The sequence below is a fragment of the Pseudochaenichthys georgianus genome, chromosome 23 (assembly GCF_902827115.2).
Source record: "Pseudochaenichthys georgianus chromosome 23, fPseGeo1.2, whole genome shotgun sequence".
Classification (NCBI taxonomy): Eukaryota; Metazoa; Chordata; class Actinopteri; order Perciformes; family Channichthyidae; genus Pseudochaenichthys; species Pseudochaenichthys georgianus.
Window position 1 is genome coordinate 11,311,839 of NC_047525.1, and position 17,960 is coordinate 11,329,798.

General features: G+C 40.0%; 1 protein-coding gene across 1 annotated transcript; it reads right to left on the reverse strand.

The window, feature by feature from the left end:
- Positions 1-561: 561 nt before the first annotated feature.
- On the reverse strand, positions 562-17,014 carry gnai1 (guanine nucleotide binding protein (G protein), alpha inhibiting activity polypeptide 1). Its single transcript, XM_034074781.2, has 9 exons — positions 16,534-17,014; positions 9,179-9,221; positions 7,914-8,055; positions 7,087-7,244; positions 4,930-5,058; positions 3,550-3,679; positions 3,223-3,376; positions 2,137-2,356; positions 562-1,738 (listed from the first exon to the last, which is right to left on the reverse strand). Exons 1-8 carry the CDS (start codon positions 16,649-16,651, stop codon positions 2,166-2,168), a joined length of 1,065 nt encoding a protein of 354 aa, XP_033930672.1. The 5' UTR covers positions 16,652-17,014; the 3' UTR covers positions 562-1,738; positions 2,137-2,165.
- Positions 17,015-17,960: the final 946 nt, after the last annotated feature.

The window sequence follows — 17,960 nt, forward strand, 5'->3', positions numbered from 1 at the left end:
GGTAACACAGCGTTAAAGGCCACGCAGGAATACAAATATACTGTAATGTAGGTTGTGTGCAAAACTGATAGAAAATGTGCCTCTGTGGGACAATGTGTTTGGAACAAGATATCTCGCTTCATAAGAAATGCATGCGCAGTACGACAGTGTGGCAAGCCATTATGAAGATGTGAAGTGCATCCCAGCCAGCCTACACGAACATCAAAGCATGACCCATCACTGATAAAAGCATCATCTAATTAAGTAGAATTTGTATTCGAGATTCATGATGAAAATGAAACATTTTATCTTTTAGCATATTTAAAAAGAAACGCTTTCAGGTCATTAACACACATTCAATTAGAGTTTGAGCTCATTCTGCATTAGGAAGCCATGTGATAGCTGCATGACATTTAACGAGAAGATGCAAGATACTGGAAAGGGTAGCATAATGAAATACATTCATCATGCTTTGTGCTTAAGCAGTTAATTATAGTAGTGCAATAATTAAGCCACCATTAGTGTAAACATGGTTAATTAACTGTAGAAGATACATATGTTTAATGATTGAGCAACTTCACGTGGTTTGTAAATGTTTTTTATTAGCAAAATAAGGGAGATGAGTCTACAAAGATTCTCCATCCGTGGAGAAGATACACATACATTTGTGGCAGTTTCTTTATGTGAACAAATCCAGGACTATATTTATTACTCTTCTTGGCAAAGTAGTTCTGACCTCAAATCACAGACCAGTTTTTCCTTGACCATCTTAGTCTCCATCACCTGAATGAATCCTCGAGTAGCGCCTCTACTCTATACGTCTGAACCTTAAAACATTTCAGACCTCACCCTCGACCTTTACAACCTTCTTTTCAGTGGTTCAGTTGTTCTGTCCTTAACACCAAAACTCTCCTCATAATACATTAAAATGTACATTAAAATGTGCCTACCCTTGTCTTTGACTTGAGCGTATTATAAGCTCAATGCCTTGACTCACCATTATCCGAATGGTTGGGAAGAATGGATATTTTGTACAGTTTAAAAACCAGAACCCCGGAATCTGAGGGGCAAATGTAACAATTTACATCTCAGTATTGTACTGCGTGATTGGCCAGCGAGGCCTTTCGTTGTCATGGCTGGTGGGGGGATGGGGGTAGGGGACTGTGGAGGCTACATATTGATCACCGTGGAGACCTATGTAGCTTTAGACCAGAGGGAAACCTTCCACATCCCGATAGCTCAATGGTGTGCACATAGAAGATAGCAGGGACACTAACATGTGAAAACAGTTAACCTCTTTATGTTTAGAACAATTCAGCAGGCAACAGAACAAGCATTGGGACTACGGCCGCGGTAAAAATGCATGCGAAGGCACAAGTACCAACAAACTGGACTCAAAGTTGTGCGCCTTTTCTTCCCTTTTGGTTGTAGGGAAGGAAGAAAAGAAGCATTTCCACCAACAGCAAAGTTTCCTTTTCCAGAGACAGCGGCAGAAGTAACAGCATAAAAGTGATCTCCTCCAAAACTAAATACAAAGTAACTGTTTTTTTTAGTGTGCGGGAAACTTTTGCTGTGACGCTTTTACATAGATACAAACATCCTACACAAATGTCGTAACGCTAGTTCAAAAATGTTCCAAGACAAAAAACATAAATAAAGCTGTTAAAAGTGGCATATAGTACAGCACTGGTCCGTGACTGATCCTCCCGACTCTTCTCATCTTCCCCACCAAAGATGCACAATAAACTGGCTCCACCGCCTGAGGAGAGAAGAGGAGAGAGAAAGAACCATGAAAGACGGAGGAGGGATGGCCTTGAGCCTTTTCAAAAAGAGAACTTTTGGAGAGGTCGACCTCGCCTCACTATCATTAACAAACATCTAAATGGAGCGGAAAATGTATTTTAGCCGTACATAAAGGAAAAGACAGATTTAAAAATGTAACTATGCATTTGATTATGATGGATTACGCTACATCATTGTGGTCAACTCCAGCTATGCTCCTCCATAATTCTGAATTTTGAAAGAAGATATCCAGAACGCATGCTCCCAAAGTTCCCTTAGTGCTGCACTCTACTTATAAAGTGAAGAAACTCTCATTCATAATGCTGACATGTGATGCAGATATGTGCATACACCCGCTGACGAAGAGTCCCTTACCAAAAAGAAAAAGGTTATCTTCTCCATCCTCAGAAGAGACCACAGTCTTTCAGGTTGTTCTTGATGATGACGTCGGTGACGGCGTCAAAGACAAACTGCACATTCTTGGTGTCCGTGGCGCAGGTGAAGTGGGTGTAAATCTCCTTGGTGTCCTTCCTCTTGTTCAGGTCCTCAAACTGACACTGAATGTAGGCAGCTGCTTCCTCGTACGTGTTGGAGCCTGGAGCGGGAAGTGAAGAGGCAGGAAGTCAATGCATAGGACAAGGTATAGAAGTTGTATATGTATATTGTTAATTGTTAAGACTGACTGACATGGCTGGGCTTCATCCTGCTAACTGGGAATAGCGGCTATTATTTTTCATTATATAATTTCATATTAAAGTTGAATGCTCATTCTTTAACATGTTGCTTTTTTTTTTAATTACAAAAACAAATGTGTTAACATTTTGCAGTCTGTTAGTGTGCAAAAGTCATATAACACTTCAGGGAGTCACTGCTCCCAGCTAATAATAGCCCATAAATACCCCTCAAAACCACAACTACACTTAGATTTGTTTAAGGATTAAAGGAAAGGTCAGAATATGTGATTATTATTGTGATCATTATTGAGTTTTAGAGGTGCTGGGGGCAGGATTTATTCACTTTGGCCAGAGCCAGGCTAGTTAAATTAAGTTAAATTAAGCTAATTTGCTTCTGGGTATTGCCCTAAGCGAGAATGGTAACGATTTAAATATCCTAATTGTTTTATTAATTCACTCGTAGTAGATAACAGAATGACATTTCAATGTTAAGCTCCTAATTTCTGACATCTTCCTCTCCAAGCTTCCTGTCAGGCACATTCACATCTTGTATCATCTCATCTGACACTGAAACACACCCATCTCTGGTCTTGGAGTGTTCATTTAAACTATGTGGAACAAATCTGCTCAAATCGTCAGTGTTTTAATCAAGATTCAAAATCAAATCCATAAGCACATTTGTCATTGGCAGGTTCTAATGGCATTTTTGTGTTAAAAAAAAAAGATAAAATTAAAAAAAGAATGGGCCATTTCAAAACAATTATTTGTCAAATGAAGCCAGCCTTACCAGCATATTCTGGGTAGCAGATGGTTAGAGGACTCTTCTTGATCTTCTCCTCGAACAGGTCCTTCTTGTTGAGGAAGAGGATGATGGAGGTGTCTGTGAACCACTTGTTGTTGCAGATGCTGTCGAACAGCTTCATACTCTCATGCATTCGGTTCTAAGGAGGAACAGAAAAAAATGATTGCCCACTGATCCATAAGAAAGGGAAAAGCCTTATCATTTATTTCCACTTTGCTATTCCAGTGAACAAGAGGAAGAATTCCCTGGTGTGTACAAACAGCGAGTGCCTGCTTTGATGTTATTCCGTGAGTCAGAGGCTGGAGCACTCACCATCTCCTCGTCCTCGGCCAGCACCAGGTCGTAGTCACTGAGGGCCACGCAGAAGATGATGGCGGTCACTCCCTCAAAGCAATGGATCCACTTCTTCCTCTCAGACCTCTGACCTCCAACATCAAACATTCTGGTCGGGGCGAGAAATAAACATTTACACATGTGCCTCAGCATACAGACATACATAGACAATACAGCAGTGTTTACAGTATAAACCCAGAGGCAGAAAGAATCCAACGTCACTGTGGCTGCTCCGCTCTCGCTGCAGTGTTTGGTGATGACAGTAAGTGATAGAGGGGAGAGGAAACACAAATGCTTTGTCTTTTGTTACTTCAAAACTGTTCTGATAAAAATCTACTCTAGCAATACTCAAGTGACCAGCAAATGGGTATACTGACAGAACAGCATCTTGTGTTTTCTATTTGCTTGTAAAGAGCTATACATGAGGGGGATTTTTACTGCTCGCTTTACTTAATCCACACTAAAGCTGAATGAACCTTATGACACACACTTCATGTATGAATATTTATACCTTTCTCACTTTCGGGAACAATTTCTACAATAGCAAATCCAATTATAAAGAGCAATTTTCAAATCTGATTTTAAACGGTAACGTGTGAAACAATTGCATAATAATACATGGAATTGTGGCAAAACAAAACGCCCCATTTAGCTCTTGTGAGAGCTGCTACTACACTGCTGAAGCCACATCTGGAAATACTACGGTTTAAAGGCAGCACTGGGGGAGGGAATGGTGAATGTATAATAGGGTGTGCAAATAAAAGAAGTAATCACATTTACCTCATCAACACAAGGAAGACCGACATAAGGTCAGAGCTCTTTAATTGTGTTTATCTTCGAATACAAACTGAACCATTCAAAAAAGGAGTACTTTGCTTTTTACGTGTAGCCCCTGCTGTTTTATCCGTACATTACAAAGAGCAATGGCTACTTTACAGAAGAACTGTTGTGATATACAACTGTGACACTAATTGTGTGTCATCATGAGTGTATTTAAGCTGCGCCTTGAGTAAGAAAGGACATTTAAAAAGCGCTGTATTTTGTATGTCTCTATGGATAATTTAACATCTATTTCTGTTCTGTTGTATGTCCCAACATCATGAATGTATGTGTCATTAGCTTCCGCTTATGGACTTATTGTGTCATGATATCATCAGGCCTGCTACCCACACTTCCTCTCTGTTTTTTTCTCTCTGAGTCACTGATGATATATGCAGAACACCTTCACACATTGTGTCACAACTTACATCTGTACATGAGCAAAGGTAATTTCTATGGGAGTGATTGAGTCAGAGGCAGGAAGGAAAGCTAATCAAGGCACCACGTAAAAAAACACTTTTTTCAAGGAGACATTCTCACTTGAAGTGAAGGTCCTTGAATGTGAAGTGCGTCTCCACAATGCCTGTGGTTTTGACTCGGGTCCTCAGGACATCCTGCTGAGTTGGGATGTAGGTGGCCTGGGATATCCTGTCCAAATCGTTCAAGTAGCTAATAGACAGACACAAAGAGAAGGACATTAGGGAAAGCAGAATAATCATAAAAAGGGAGTGAGAGAGAAAGAGAAAATGTGTATCAAGGTCAAGTCTTTATCTCCCATTTGAATGAATGACTCCCAATCGGTCTTTAGTTAGAGCTTTAACCGACCCATTGTTAGCTGTTTTAACCAGATAGAAAACTCAGTTAACCTGAACTGAGGTCTTTTCTGTGTGGAGTAGTGTTGTCACGATACCAACATTTTGGTTTCGATACCGAGTCAAGAATTGCGATTCCGATTCTTTTTCGATACTTTTCTTTAAAAAGGGGAAACAGTCTTAAATGTAATTATTGTGCTTTATTTCACACCAGAACCATAACAAACTTTTAAACCATGAGAACAATAAATTAAATAAATTACTAGAATTTGTATTAAATACAATTAAGCATCATCTATAAACAACTTTTTTGTTTTTCGCTTCTGGCGTCTTTTTTGTCAACAAGCTGAGGCGCAGTGGCAGTTGCACTCCCACTTGCAGCCATGCTTCTCGTTTTCTCACATGCTCTGGCAGCTAGCGTGGAAGCAGAGCGCTGAACACACACGGCTCTTATTAAAACGGCGCTTTCTCACCGGAGTACTTTCCCCCGTCATTCTTAAAGTACCGATACTAATGAAACGGAGGAATCGTAACGTTTTTAACGGCAGGGTATCGCGGTACCTTTCAAGTATCTGTACACCGTGCAACACTAGTGTGGAGTGCACATTGTTGTGTGTATGGTAGACTCCCTCTGGGTTCAGTCCTGGGTTGAAGGTTATGCAGCCGATGGGGAAACTCCCAACATTTTAGAGTCAATGTTTGTTCCGTCTCCCATGTGTTTTCATGGTTGTGAATTGGCATAAGCAGGTATAGAGAAGGGATGGAATTGTGATCCTTTGTTATGACTTTAGCATGTTTATTTTGTCCCGCTTAATTAAACCCAGAAACTGCAAGGCAAAGTTGACCTTGGGATGAGTTGAGATGTGTTTTTTTTTTTATTTCAACATCTTTTTAACATTTTATATGGATTTTCTCATGCATACTGCAAGAGATAATTCTTTTTCCATAGAAAGAATAGTTCAACATTAGGTGTAAATGCAACAAAACTTTACAGAATGATCTAGTCTCGCAAAATTGTCGGGTCTAATTACCAGAAAGCAGTACTTTAGCAGCCATACGTCTATACAAACTTTATTTTTCTGTATGTAGTATAAATAATTTCAGATTTAAACTACATTTTCTTACACTCTGGGTGTATTGTGACCTAAGCACTGAAGGTTATTGCTGAAAAATTACAATGGGAAGAAAGATTAGTGACCTCTAGTTGCTATCCGACAAACACTAGTAATCTCCCCTTTACGCTAACAATCCTTTTGTTTGTTTTTCAAGGTATTAAAACAGTAAAAACACACAAGGTTCAGGACATGGTGTTTCCTATTCATGAAAAGCCCCTGGACATCAGGATTATAGGAACCAAATAGAAAAGAGCAACAACTACATAAACACTGATGTTTGCGTCAGAGCACAACAAGGCAACTGCTTTGTTCCTCACAAAATGATGATGTCATCTCTCTCTTTGCCAACGGCTCTTGCCCAACATGATATACAACTTTCAGGCTGGCCAAGGAAAACAATGGAGCAGTTTAGATGCAGAGGGTTGTGATGACTTCTTTTTAAGCATGTGACAAATGTTCCTGAGCTGAGGTGTAAGGTCCTGGATTAATTGGCTTTCCAGCCTCTGCTCCTCAGGCTTCATTGAGGAGGGCACATATTGACAGTGTAAAAGTCCAGACAGATACATGGTGCTGGGGCTTTCTGCACTCTGAGCATGATGAGAGGCAATAACAACTTGTGTTAAGGCAGCAGCTTTCTGTGTTTGTAGAGGAATGGCACTAGTTTGGGCGTTTGTTGACTGAATTGGTGTGCTGAGGTTTTTCCTTGAGTGAATCATAATTCTGGGAATAAAAATGCAACTTTGTTTTATGTTGTGTGTTATGTGACTCACTATGCTGCCGAGTCATTGAGCTGATACTCGCGGGAGCGGCTGAAGCAGGCATGAACACCTCCGTCCTTCCACAAGCGCTTAATGACACCGGCCAGCTCCCCCGTCATGAAGCCTTCCTCTGCGGAACCCGCCAGCACAAACAGCTGCCGCGCATCATCCTGAGAGAGGGGAGGCAATAAAGTCAGGATCATAAATCAACCATCCAAGTCATTTAAACCGCTATTATCATTAACAATGTCCGGCTGCTACCAAGCTGAAAGGCCAGTCACAAGGTTATAAGGATTTTGCAGAGATAGCTTCTGATCAAATGATCAAGGCAGAAGCGCAAAAACATCACCTTAAAAGTTAAATATTTGGCTTAAGGACCTGGTATTCTTTCTCAAATTTGAGAAGATAAAATATACTCTTAGGTGCTCTGCAGACTGTTTTTATAATAAATGGCAGTGCTTGATTTCAATAACCTCAAAACACCCCCAACCGAATAACGGAACATTTTTATTTATTTTCAAAACCTTTTAATATTTTATTTCCTTCTTTTTTTTCCCACCCACTTATATAAGCTTTTATTCACTTAACTGTCTTTGCTTGTTATTCAATTACATTTATATTTATTATCATTGTTTACTTGTGTTATTTTGCTTACATGGAATCAATGTGCTTCTTTGATTAAAGTTGTATCTCTATGGGTTTCCATGGTAGGGGTGGGAGGGGATGGCAGTGTCTTACTTTCCCAGGAGTGTTTGCTGACAGTTTACTCAATGTACTAGCTTGTTTCTGACTGCCTTCAGGTTTCTACTCTACCAGATGACCCTCTCTCTGTCACTCACAGCTCTCACGGCATCGCCAAAGTCGATCTTGAGGCGCCCCATGGCTCTGATGATGGCGATGATGGACTGGATAGTGTTGCTGTAGACCACAGCCTTGTACTGCTTACATTCCTCTTCTGAGTAGCCTGCCTCGTGGATGATCCTGAAAGAAAAAGGAGGAAAAGACGGTCAAAACATAACCACATTTTTCCAAATGCTACCAGGATAGATAGAAAACACTCATGAAGAAATATGTACGGTGAATAATGTGTTTCAGCTTTCTCAAAAATCACTTATTTTCATCCTCCGCTTTCATTCAATATCCCTTTTCTCTGATATATGTCCAATGTGGTGAAATATAATCAGGCCACATTGGTCCTGATATTTAAGCTTCTCATTCCTGGCTACTTGAATCATGGGTAGTCAGGGGAAAGAAGCATTTTCTACAGTTGCATGTCATTTACTCTGGATCGAAGCATCCACATGCAAACAAAATATAAACTTTCAATTTATTATCTTTTAATGTATTTATTGAATTTATTGTTTAACTCAAAAGATAAGGGGCAAGCTCTCAGGCTTTTACCACAAAAGCTGAATGTGTTGTTAGGGTTACAAAAAACTATTATTTTCAATATTGGTTAATCTGCTTGTTATTTGGACTTTTCAATATCTTTTACAACATTGTTCATCCAAAATATGCAGGGTTGGGCACATTGGTAAATTAACCAAATGTTTGTTTAAGATAATTTCCTTAAATCCGACATATGGTAAAACGGATATCTCTGAGCACACTGGTATTACAGTGGATTTATGTATTATTATTTTGATTGTAATTATAATACAATTTATATACATCCTCAACAGGTAAAGAACCAATAGCAATATCAAACTGAGCAGCTGCTTAAAATCTGCATCTCTGTATGTCTGCTGATTTATGAGCGATAACATGAGCGTGCTTGTGCAAAATGTAATTCATGTAGGACGCGCGGAGTATGTGGATGATGTATGGAGTTAGTCCTAATGTATTCTGCTGGGTTGTCGTCATGATCAATTATATATGGTAGCTGTTTTCGATGTGATTCTCAGACCATAAATAATACTCAGAGACGCTATAAAAGCATGATTGCTGTTTGACACGGTTTGTATTGAGCAAAATTAATACTGTGCCATTATGCATATCTGATGGGAAAATAAGTCATTGTTGATACGCTGGAGAGAAAAAAAGGGTTGTTTTGATTGTTCAGTGTGCAGAATGATGAGATGCAACAGCAGCAAAATGAACTCACTTCATCTGCTTGACAATTGTACTTTTCCCTGATTCGCCAGCGCCTAGAAAAGAAGAAAAATACATTTATTAGAGTGTAAATATCTCAAGAGGTCATTGTTGCCTGAGTCATATCCATTTTAACCCATGTCACCCAGCTGCTCACTTCCTATACTGCATTTTATGATGATCTAATGTGGCCAAATGGCATGATAAGGAACCATTATTATGAAACCTGAGCGTTACCACGTAAATCAAATGACGTGTGTGTGTGTGTGTGTGTGTGTGTGTGTGTAACCCAAAGTCTGTGTATGTCCCCGGTGATTGAGTTTGTCCCTTCCTCCAGGCAGATTTACTCAATTGTTTGATGGCAACAAGCTCAGTTTCGCTTTGTGATAATGCTCGCTCTAGTTTGGCGTTACTGTAGGTGTGTTTGGAATTTTATCAGCAAAATAATCACATCATTAAGGCTCTTGGCTCGCGCACAACTAAAGATGAGATAGATTATTATGGAGTTGTGAATAAACATGCTGTCAGCTCAGCATGTGGGGGCACTCGGGGCCAAAACTGAATGACATTGTTGTCGTTGACCGATGAATGATACAACACTGGGATGGAGACAGTGGTGGGAGCATAGTGTTGGCACGCCTTTTGCTTTGCGGATGGCTCAAACGTCACAGCGCCATGCAGTGGCGTAACAAGGTTGTGATTGGCCCCGGTGAAAATATTGTTTTGGGCCCCCCATCGCCCCAAACATAAGCGCACGCTGATGCACTCACACACGCACGGACATACACTCTCTCTAGTCTTTTCTCTTTTGATCGCCGCTCTTGTGCTTTGGTCTGTACATTATAAATGCAAGCTATTACATTTTTTATAATGCTGCCGAACTTGCTGCTGCTAGCTACAGTACAGGTTGATTAAACGGTTCGCTCGTCACTCAAGGTATCACATGACATGAAAGAGAGCAAGATCATTGGACAGATAAATTACAAATTAATTTAGGTTGCTTGGTTACTTGGAATATTGCGTTAACCGGTCAATGCCATTGGGGCAAAAAAAAAAAATAATTAGATATATGTGCCGGTGTGTTGCACTGGCTGCACCGTCGATAGTTACGCCAGTGGCGCCATGGCAACTGCTCTCATTACATCCAGGACATCTCCAATGTGAGGCCGCAGTCACCTGAGGAGGCTTTGTGGTTGTGTGTGCGTGTGCGTGTGTGTATTACCAGAAACTACATTACATCTACTAATACGATATCCTCATATTACAGCAGTGTGTACTTATAGGGAGGTTACACTGAAGGCATCTGGCCACGAGGGAAGATGTTTCAAACCACTTGAGAGTGGCAATTCCCTGAGTAAACACCCCCAGCTTCCCCTCTCAGCTCTAGAAACAGAATAAGAGGAAGTCGAATCATACCATTAGGTCTACAGCATTACCTCGTGATACAGTCAGCAGAGATGATCTGCTCTTGCATAATAATTAATCGGCAAAATCTAGTTCCACTTTTCATGTTGAATAAACATCTAAATGAGACACTTTTTCGACAAGCCATTAGTAAATCAGCCTGCTTCACATTATAAGTAACAGTCCTCTGAGAGTTATTTATAACGTATTTTTAATGCATCCTGCTGCAGCGGGCACACTATCAGTCTGCATTCCTACAAACTTCCCCTCAGCAGGACTGCATGCTGATGGAACAGTGCTGGCACCTCACCTCCACGATAATTAGATGGGATTCACCTGAGGACACAATTTAATTACGTGTACCACTCGGGTGCCGGAGAGCCCTGGGGAGGCTTGACGGCACCGCGGCAGCTCTCTGTAATCTGAGGCCCGACACTGGGTGTGTGAATCTGTGTGAGAGACACGACTGGCCTGCGAGTTGGCAAGGTTGCCCCCCTTGGCCAGGCATAGAGCCATTGCACCATGCCACCGAGACTTCACATACCGACCGACACAGCTCCCCTCAACGTGGGATGCATGAAAATCCACTTAGGGCGAGCTATGAGCCCACAGTTCAAAGAAGCATCCTTATAAAGAAGATTTTAGCTAACCTCAGTTGTGTAACTTCTTAAAGGTTAGGTTACTGAGGCTTTTTTACGGCTTTGTTTGATACAAAACAAATTATAAAGCAGCAAAAACAAAGGCCTCTTATCTAATCTATCTAGTAAAGATTCAAAAATAACTCCTGATTGTAGACACTCAAATGTGAGGGGTTTTAAATGTAAGTTACATTACATTAGAAGAAGACCTCTCCTTGGATTTATTTCACTAGTTTTACAGTTTGTAGACCAAACAGTTTTTAATAAAAAATATCTTTAGTTAGAGCTTTAACCAAATTAATCAGAAAATAGTTGTGACAATAAACAAATCCTTTTCATGGAGGAAATCCCCTTGAATATAAGAACATACAACTAGATAATCAAGAATGTTCTGCTGACTTGATGACATTTCTGAGAACTGATGCTTTAATTCATTAGGAAAGGTGAGTCACATTGGTTGAGAAATCCTTCAATTTTGTGATTAACTTTTTCCCACAGGGATTAAGACAATGACGTCAAGTGAATCTACTGTAATCGTGAATATGTAGCTGTAAATTCTGCCATATTTTTCTATTTTAGATCATAGTAACGACGATACGAAAGACCAGTGTACAGAAGTTGAAAGCATCAGCCGCACAACTGAAATGGTAATAAGCCTGCCTCCTAATTCTAATGGTTAAAATTGGATGAAAACCATAGATTTGGTGTCTCAGTCTTTATCATAATCAATGAGATGGGAGCGCTAATGCAAGTGACTTGGCTCTGGTCCTTCTACACCAGTGATATCATTAGGGTGTGGATCTTGTTAAAGTTTTTAAGTCAAAGGGATACAGAACACACAGTCTTCCTGATTTTGCCTCACACACGGACCATCAAGGGTTACATGGCACCACAAGCCTGACCTATAAGTCCTCATGCAGAGTCATGTTACACACCCACAGCTTTGATACACCCACCCCAAAACTGCTCCAGACTCCAAACTACTGGAGCAGCTGGTTTCTGTTTCTAGCGGTTAAAACTATTTTAGGAAAATCCAACCCAACAAGTCAAACTGGAGCGTTTTCTCTCTTCTTCCACAAAGAACAGAGCCGTTTCTATCCCTCAACCACAAACACATCTTTTCTCTTGGAACTTCCTCTGGTTGATCTTCGTGAGGCAGCATGGATGAGGCTTTGAAAACAATAGCATTATGGAGATGAATGTAATTCAAATGGCTACCATGCCTGGGCCTTCTCCATTTACAGATTAACCAAATGTGTTTGCTAATTCTCTTGGAGAATCAGCAAAGTGGGCTTGCATGCAAACCAAAGTAAAGATGGCAAAAGACTATTTTTCAGGCTCCAGATCAACGGCATGAAGATACGTTTGTGCGGGTCAGGGGGTTTATAGGGGCCATGCAGCCACCCCAACATGTCCTCTTTAGTGAGCAATGTAAGGGCTTCTAGAGGGCTTGGCACAATGTGCAAACCACATTAGTGATGCCACATTAGCAGCCAAACACCATCCAGCCCCACTCCCTTCTCTGTGTTTTCCACTCGTATTCCCTCATAAATATCCATCTTCCTCTTTCAGTCCTTTTTCCCCAATATGATTCATTGTCCCTCTCGCTTAATATCCAATTCCTCTTTTCCCTCTCCCTCTGAGGGGATTTAAATATGAGTCATTCATGAAAGATTCCAGGAGCCTCCATGCTTTGCGCTAACCACCAGGGTAAACGACCAGAGGGATCGAACTGCCAACAAGCCGATCGATGGCTGAAAGATTGTTTCCCACACACTGGGACAGACCAACCTGTTCGAGGAGATGTTTAATGATGCGGACAAGGAGATGTTGGAATGCGGACAACTTCATTTGATTACTCCGCATTTTTAAGATAACAAAGCACATCCATGCTGCACTACATGTCTGGTTACATCATTAAAACATGGCAAACATTAGAGAGGGCACAATGACCAATGGTGGAGAAAGGCTGAGGATTATTAATAAGGTCTTCCCATCTTCCCACAGTTGCGCGACAGCTATAGAAAGAGTAATTAGGCTGAGGAGATTGTAATCTATTTTAGCACGTAGATATGAATAGTAGGATAATTGAGTCCTGGAGATTATGGGAATCAAATGAGAGCTAAATGACAAATATGTTCAGTTTTCAGGGGAGCAAAGATGTCCACCCTCCTCTCTAAAGGACACCTGAGCCTGCCTGGTAGTTTGGATTTGACAGTGTGTAAAAAGACTCAAAGATTAAAATCATTTTCATGTAAATTGGAGGTTTTTTTTACGTCAGCTTAACAATTATGTCAGTCACAGGGAGCACACATAAGCCTGTGATTAACATTTAGGGTTGCGTTGAGAACCAGGTGGTAAACACATAAACCTGTCACTCACCAAAGCACCAGATGTTTGATGTATACACAAACTTCAACTCATTTAGAAGTCGTAACTCTTCCATTTCATACAAAGACTTCAGCATACAACAAAAGCTTGATGACAAAAAAATACATACTGCAAGCAGCCCCAATGGTATTAATGGGATAAACTTCCTGTCTCAAATTGGCCATAGTGCATATTCAGATTTGATAGCTCTTAAATGAGATGTTAACACATCAACATATTTAGGATATATGAAACAAATGTGTAAGCTACTGTAGGAAGTTTGAAATTGTTAGTTGACATAACTTCACATTTTGACACAGTTTGAGTAACGTTAGGTGTTGCCAGACCTCACAAGAGTTTGTTGGAAGAAAAATCACTCTCAAGCAAAGTTAATTTTCTCTTGAAGTGTCATTCCAAAGAAATCTAATAATGCCATCTTTTTTACCAGCCAGATATTGCAATGATGTTCGTGAGTTGATCAGTGGTGCTGAATATTTACACAATGAGTTATTTGTAGAGCAAAAATCAGTATTAGGAAAATAAGGACTGCCTGGGATCATTCATCATTCACTGTAATTCGGCCTACAAAATCTGAAAAAGAGACCATATCTATATGATATAATTATATATCATTAGAATGCCCAGCCTTACTGTGGAGCAAAACAGTCTGTGTTAATGTGCACTTCTCCCATTAAGGTTAATGGACCTCAGCCTTGCAGTTAGTTTTCTAAAAAGGGGCGTGGCACTGGCAAAACCCATATGACACAGATACAGGAAATGGATCCTCAGTGTGTGGTCATCTTGGATACAACACAACTCAACAATGCTTACATCCTTTTACTACCAAGCCACAAGTTTTTACTGACTTCATATTGATGTTGATTGGGTGTGTTTAGAGAAAAGTCTACTCCAGAAATGCTTACGAATCAACAACTTCAAAACTGAATATTTTCAGTGACTGTTTACCCGCAAGATAAACAACTTAAACTCCTGATTCGAGCCACCCTGTCTCTCTGCAGCAGAGCCTTTTCATTTGTAATGCTTTAGCAGTGTTCTCATCTTACAGCCCCTCTCTTTCTTTCTACTGGTGTCACAATCTGTCACTGGCAGTAACCTGAAGAGGCTGCCATGCTGAATGGATAAAAACACAAACGGTGCCAAGTCCGCCACGCGTGGGGGCCACACGACCTGGCACACAACTGTCATAAAGGCTGATAAACCAAAACAGAGTGGTTAAACTAACAGCGTATGGTGTGTCAGAGCTAAGGCTGATGAAAACTCGTATTCCACCCTACAGCAGCATAGCAGAAACTTGACCAAACTTGCTCAATTCAATCAGCAAGTCTCATCGGGCACCTGAGGAATGTGGTCTACCTTTAGTGAGAAAGTATGTGCATTCTTATTCAAACTAAATGATACCAACGACTCACTAAATGTTTTACATATCCATCATCCAAACAATCTAAAGAAAACGTCCCTTGAATTAAATGTAATGAAAAACCAATGGTAGAAAGGAGTTGCTAAATTATAGGAAAAAAACAAGGAAATGTTATCTTGTTTTTGCTCACAAATTAGTCCACAAAAGCTCTTATTTTGTGTGTTCTGTCAGCCGTTTGCCTGATATTGGTATTAGTTTCAGATTTCTTGTCCTGGTTACCCACATACCACGTGTGTGTGCATGTCAACATTTCCCAGCGCTAGCCACCTGAGGGGTTGATGGAAAAGTTTTTCACCTACAGTCTATTTACAAGGATAACAGTGGTTCTCCATATGTAAGTAATGCCGTTAATGTACACAAGGCTGGCTTCTAAATTAAAGCAATTCACGTAATTGTGCATACAGGGTTGTAAGAAGAAGCTTTGACGTGACAAACACATGTAATGTATGCAAGACATTACAAAAATGAAGTATAGAAGCCTACTGTGCCATTCATAAAACATTCTTGTGGTAGATTTTTAAGGAGGTATATCGATTTACCATAATCATAGTGGATTCTTAGACACCAACATAGAGCGAATGTGAAAATGCTTTGGAGTCAAAATTGGCTACTGCAGAGAGTAATGAAAGGGTCTTAGGCCATTATATCTACATCAGCATGTCATGTCATACAACTGCTTACTTATTTAAGATGATCAATGGCATGTATGTTTCAATGGCTGCTATTGTATTGTCATGTTCATGAGGCTTCAAACTAAAATTACCTTTCATTATTGTAATTTTCTGGATTTCTTGCACAAGATATTTGCCCTTTTCGGATATCTTTACATGTATCTTGTTCTTGAACTTGAGATGGGTTAAAGACAAGGGAGGCAATAAGGAATTAAACAAAGGAAACTGTAGATAACACTACAGGAGAGGGGGGAAACCCTTCAGTCCCTTATTAGGCTAAACTTTTAATTTAAAACCAGGGATAGGGTCTCTAAACAGCCTAAACTGACTGGACCCAACTAAGTTTTTAGTTAGCCTACATTCAGTCAGGCCTGGGCCCCTAATAAGCCACGAGCATATTTCACTGCATTGTAATGGACTAGACGAGAGGAAATGTGCCATTGTTGTAAGGATTTAGTCAACACAAATGCTCTTCATAGGCTGCTAAATGGACATAGTGTTAACAAAAATGAAAATTGTGACTAGAAATGTGATAAAAAACGAATTTAAACACGAATTGATGTTATGTTTTGGATATTTTGGATAGTGTCATTTAACTACTTGGAAATAACGTTATGACCAGAGTTGACGGTAAACTAAAGCCAACAAGGAGGAGACGACGTTATTCTACCGATGCGGAATTAAAACTTCGTAACATTTTCTAATTGACACCACCTAAAACTGACCAATAACCAGAGAATGAACATACACTAATGTGGTTTTAATGACAGGGCTGGCCCCCCACTCTATAACGGCTGTAGGCGAACACACTTCGCCGAAGTTCGTCCGGCGAACCGAGTCCCCTTACCGAGCAGCAGCAGCTTGACCTCCCTCGCCGCCTTCTCCCCGTCGTCCCTCAGATTCCTGTCGATCATCTTACTGCGCTCCACCGCCGCCTTGTCCTCTGTGCTCAGTGTGCATCCCATCTTCGACTCTGTCCTTCAGACCCAGATGGTGTAACAAATATTTAAAACACCATATACCCACATTAAATGGTGAAGACTGCCTCGCACACACGCCCTTTTTTAAATGACAGGCAATCGATCTGTTCACGGGGGAAAAAGGGAAGCAATTCGACTTTTTTTTAAAAACAGTGAGGCGTTTCTTCTGCCCGCGGAAATAATATCTGTTTAAAATCCTCCTCGCATCCGACGGAAAGATGTGTTGATAGTGAAACAGTTCCTCAGTGATATCTCTTTCACCCTTTCGCCTCCATTCGTTGCGGCGGAGGCTGCTGTATGAACAGCTTCTACTAGAGAGGGCTGACCAGTGTGTTCCGCAAGCAGTGACAACAATCACACTTCCGGTCGGATTCTTCAGAATAAAGGTGTCATTTCCACAAAGCTACATTTAACACAAACCATTCCATTACAATATGTTGGACAATCTACTCTCAGAGGTGGAAGAAGTATTGGCTACTAAAGTAAAAGTAGAACTACCAAAGAGCAGAAATACACGGTTTCAAGTATACATTTTGCATTCAAAATGTTACTTAAAATTAAAAAAGTGTTGGCATCAAGGTATACTTAAAGTACTCGTTTACAGATTGGACAGTATCAGAATGATATATATTAAATGTTTTGATTGTAATTATTGATGCAATAATGTATTTAACACAGCAGGTTAAGGTGAAGCTAATCATAATTCATTTGTATAGTGCAATGTGTTTGTGGACATACTTCAGGTTTGACTAAAGTTATTTAAGATTTTTGATTACATATCATATAATTAATCTAAGTCTGCAAAATAACTTAAGGTTCAAAATAAATGTGGAGTTATAGTACACTATATACCGCTGAATTGTAGTGGGGTAGAAGTACTAAGTATAAATAAATATATATATATATATATATATATATATTCGTACTTTGTTACTTAACATCACTGCCTATTCTAACAAACTAAATGATACTAAACTATGCTACTGTATATTCATCTAGGAAAGCCAATATTTCTTAAAATAATGAAATATATAATACAAAAATACCTCTGCACTCATACATTCCATGCTGCAGATAAGTAGTTTAGCAGCAACTTTAGTCTATGAGCAGCACACTGACATTCACACAACATTTAGGAAGTAAAAAAATCACCGTAGTTTGACTGTACTAATGTGATTTTTAAAACCAAAATGTCTTTTTAAAAAATTGGTTACCCTCAAAATGTGTTATTCTGCCGCTTTTAATTTGGAGGTAAACGCCCAAACCGGAAATTGCATGGCAGCGGATATCAAAC

Bases quoted from the DNA above. Each gene is read 5' to 3' on its own strand.
- gnai1 (XM_034074781.2), bottom strand. From the start codon at position 16,651: ATGGGATGCACACTGAGCACAGAGGACAAGGCGGCGGTGGAGCGCAGT. The intron at 9,222-16,533 runs GTAAGGGGACTC...CTTCTTTTCTAG, and splicing joins GGTCAAGCTGCTGCTGCTCG to GCGCTGGCGAATCAGGGAAA. The intron at 2,357-3,222 runs GTAAGGCTGGCT...TTCCCGCTCCAG, and splicing joins CTGCTACCCAGAATATGCTG to GCTCCAACACGTACGAGGAA.